Below are 2900 nucleotides of genomic sequence, written 5' to 3' on the forward strand. Positions count from 1 at the left end.
AAAAAAAAAAAAAAAACACACACACACATACACACAGAGATGAATTATAAACAAAAGTCACAAACACCCCAGTTCAGGGGTGTCTACTCAGTTAAGCGTACTTAAGTGTTAATATACAAGATATTAGAAAACTGAAGGCTACAAAGAATAAATAAAATTTGATACCACCTAGTTAAGATCATCGATCTATGATGGAGAAGAGTAGTAACTGTAAATACAGCATGGGCTGAAGAAATGACTAAGCACTCAACAGCACTGGTTGTTCTTATAGAGGACCCGGATCCAATCCTAGCACCCACATAGAGAATCAGCTATAACTCCAGTTCCAGGAGAGCAGACACCGCCTTCTGGCTTCCCGGGGAATCAGGCACAAATGTGGCACAGACATAAATGCAGGCAAACCACTCATAAATATAAAATAAAGGTAAATTTAAAACTATTAATACTAATAGGATGAAGCTCAGTGACAGATGCTTGCCCAACATGCACAAATCATTGGTTTGGATTCCCAGGACAGTAAAACACAAAAAGCAAGAAACAAGGGAATCAAGGCTATTATAAAATAGTTAATTCACTGCTGTCACCAGATACCATCTGCCTTCAATTCTCCCAACCAGGCTTTTCTTGAAACCCATCTATTTCTTACAATGGCAACTACCAAAACTAGAGTAGAAGTTGCGAAGAGTTGTCAAGAAGAAAAAGCGGGTGACAGGCTTTGTGTAACTCCCCAGCTGTGATACTTTATTTCCCTAGTTACACAGGCAGCCACACAGAGACGGACGCTGAGGGAGCTGAGAGCCCACCATGCAGGGAGCCCACGAGCAGCACCAACCATGATTATTACTGGGTTTCCTGCTTATTAACCCGGATAGTCGTTCTGACAGGACACTCACCTTTGCTAGTGAATTATTTTTGGTGACAGAGGAAGTGAAGAGGGCATCTGACACAGGGTCTTGTTATATAGCACTGGCACTGGCCTTCAGCTATGATCCTCCTCCCAAGTGCTAGAATTCTAAGCATGCACCACCATGTCTGGCTCATGAAGGATATTCTCTAGGGTGTGTGTGTGTTTTGTGCTCTTTGCTTCTTTTTTATTCTTTTCTCTTTGTTGTTATTATTATTATTTTATTATATTATTATTGCTGTTTGTTAGTTTGTTCATTTTGTTTTATTCTTGTCTTTTTATTTGCTTGTTTGTTTCCTTAAGAAAGGTGTTGTGTTGGAACCATGAGACGGTGGGGAGGATCTGGGAGGAGATGAAATAGGGAACTATAATCAGAATATTTTGTATGAAAATAACTATTTTCAATTAAAAAATATTTTTAGAGAATGCAATGCAGATATTTTATAATCTTTTATTGCTCTTGTTTTGAAAGAGTTACTGTCTTTGTGTGTGTGTGTGTGTGTGTGTGTGTGTGTGTGTGTGTGTGTGTGTGTGTGTTTGAGACAGGGTTTCTCTTTAACTTTTAGAGCCTGTCCTGGAACTCTCAGATGAGGCTGGCCTTGAACTCATAGAGATCTGCTCACCTCTGCCTCCCAAGTGCTGGTATTAAAGGCATGCGCCAGCACTGCCCTAGGAAAGAGTCATGTCTTATAGCCTAGGCTGGCCTGAAATGTGCCAGGTAGACAGAGCTGACCTCTGCCTCCCAAATGCTGGATTACAGGTGCTCACTGCCATGCGTAATGTGAACTGCTTTGTAATTTAAAAAAAGTCAGCAACCTCATAAAATCTGAGTCATAAATTTTACAGAACTATATTACAGAGAATATAACATGTGGGTGTGGTGGCTCCTGCTATAACCCAGCACTCCAGAGGCTGAGGCCAGAGAGCCACAAGTACTACTGGTCTACCTAGGAAGTTCAAAGACAGCCCAAAATACAGACTGAGACCTTGACTCAATAAAACTAAACTATAATCATGCAAGAAATAAAAAGAAATCCCAAAATAAAAATATGCTATGGTACTGGATAAGGAAAAGAAGAAGCTGTGTGTACTCACAGTAAGACACAGTGAGAGGTAATTTGAAAAGGAAGAAAACACAACAACGGCTTTACTAGCCAGAGAAAATACTTTGTAGATTCTCCACAAAGAAATTAACATTGGTTTTAAAGTGAAGAGTCCTGAAGAAAAGGTGTAAACATGAGCTCACACGGTAGTAACAGCAGAATGTCTTCACTCATAGCTGCAGAACCACCGGGCCTTCAAAAATGTCCTCCTGGTGTGCTCAAAACCCCGCAACTGACAAAGGTCTGATCTCCAATCATGATTATTACAGGGTTTCCTGCTTATTAACCCAGTTAGTCATTCTAACAGGACACTCACCTTTGCTAGTTGTTCAGCAAAATGTATAGCAGTCTGTGTGTGGAGTGTGACTGGTCCTGTTTTTATTCTGGAAATTCCATTGGCTAGTGCCATGAAAATAATCAGCTATTAAAAAAGAACAAAGAAGAAAAATCTCACAAATATGCTAAGATTTAGAATTCCAAATTCTACAGCTAAAGAAAATGCTACTAGAAATCAAAATGGCTTTAAAAAGAAATTAAAAGAATAATTTCCACATTTCCAAGAGTTTTAGATGGTGATAGAGACTGTGTGTCAACCAGAGTCTGTGACTTAATACATGTTTAGCAAGACTGACTTTTAAAATTTTATGTTTCAATGTGAAAAAAAAAAAATTTTGTTTCAGAATATAATAGAGAGCTGGACACTGCTATACTTATTAGACCAAATATTTCTGCAAGCTGGCATACATGAAAAATCTTTCTACTCTTCTAAAATTGCATTTTAAAAGGCAAATGGAGACTATAGAATCCTGGGGATATGGACTTAGGCAAGAAAGAAATGACCAAACATAAGGAAAACTGTCCCCAAAAAAATGGTCAAGCCGGGCGGTGGTGGC

The 2900-nt window shown here is 39.1% G+C and overlaps 1 protein-coding gene across 2 annotated transcripts in view; it reads right to left on the minus strand.

Moving 5' to 3' along the window:
• Rtca (RNA 3'-terminal phosphate cyclase) overlaps positions 1 to 2900 on the minus strand; it is a 23535-nt gene that overhangs the window by 2601 nt on the left and 18034 nt on the right. For both annotated transcript variants that reach the window (XM_005357184.2, XM_026784119.1), the window contains one exon: positions 2324 to 2428. In XM_005357184.2, the coding sequence (XP_005357241.1) occupies positions 2324 to 2428 (105 nt within the window). The remainder of the gene's footprint in view (positions 1 to 2323; positions 2429 to 2900) is intronic.

This window comes from Microtus ochrogaster, chromosome 21 (assembly GCF_000317375.1).
Source record: "Microtus ochrogaster isolate Prairie Vole_2 chromosome 21, MicOch1.0, whole genome shotgun sequence".
Lineage (NCBI taxonomy): Eukaryota > Metazoa > Chordata > Mammalia > Rodentia > Cricetidae > Microtus > Microtus ochrogaster.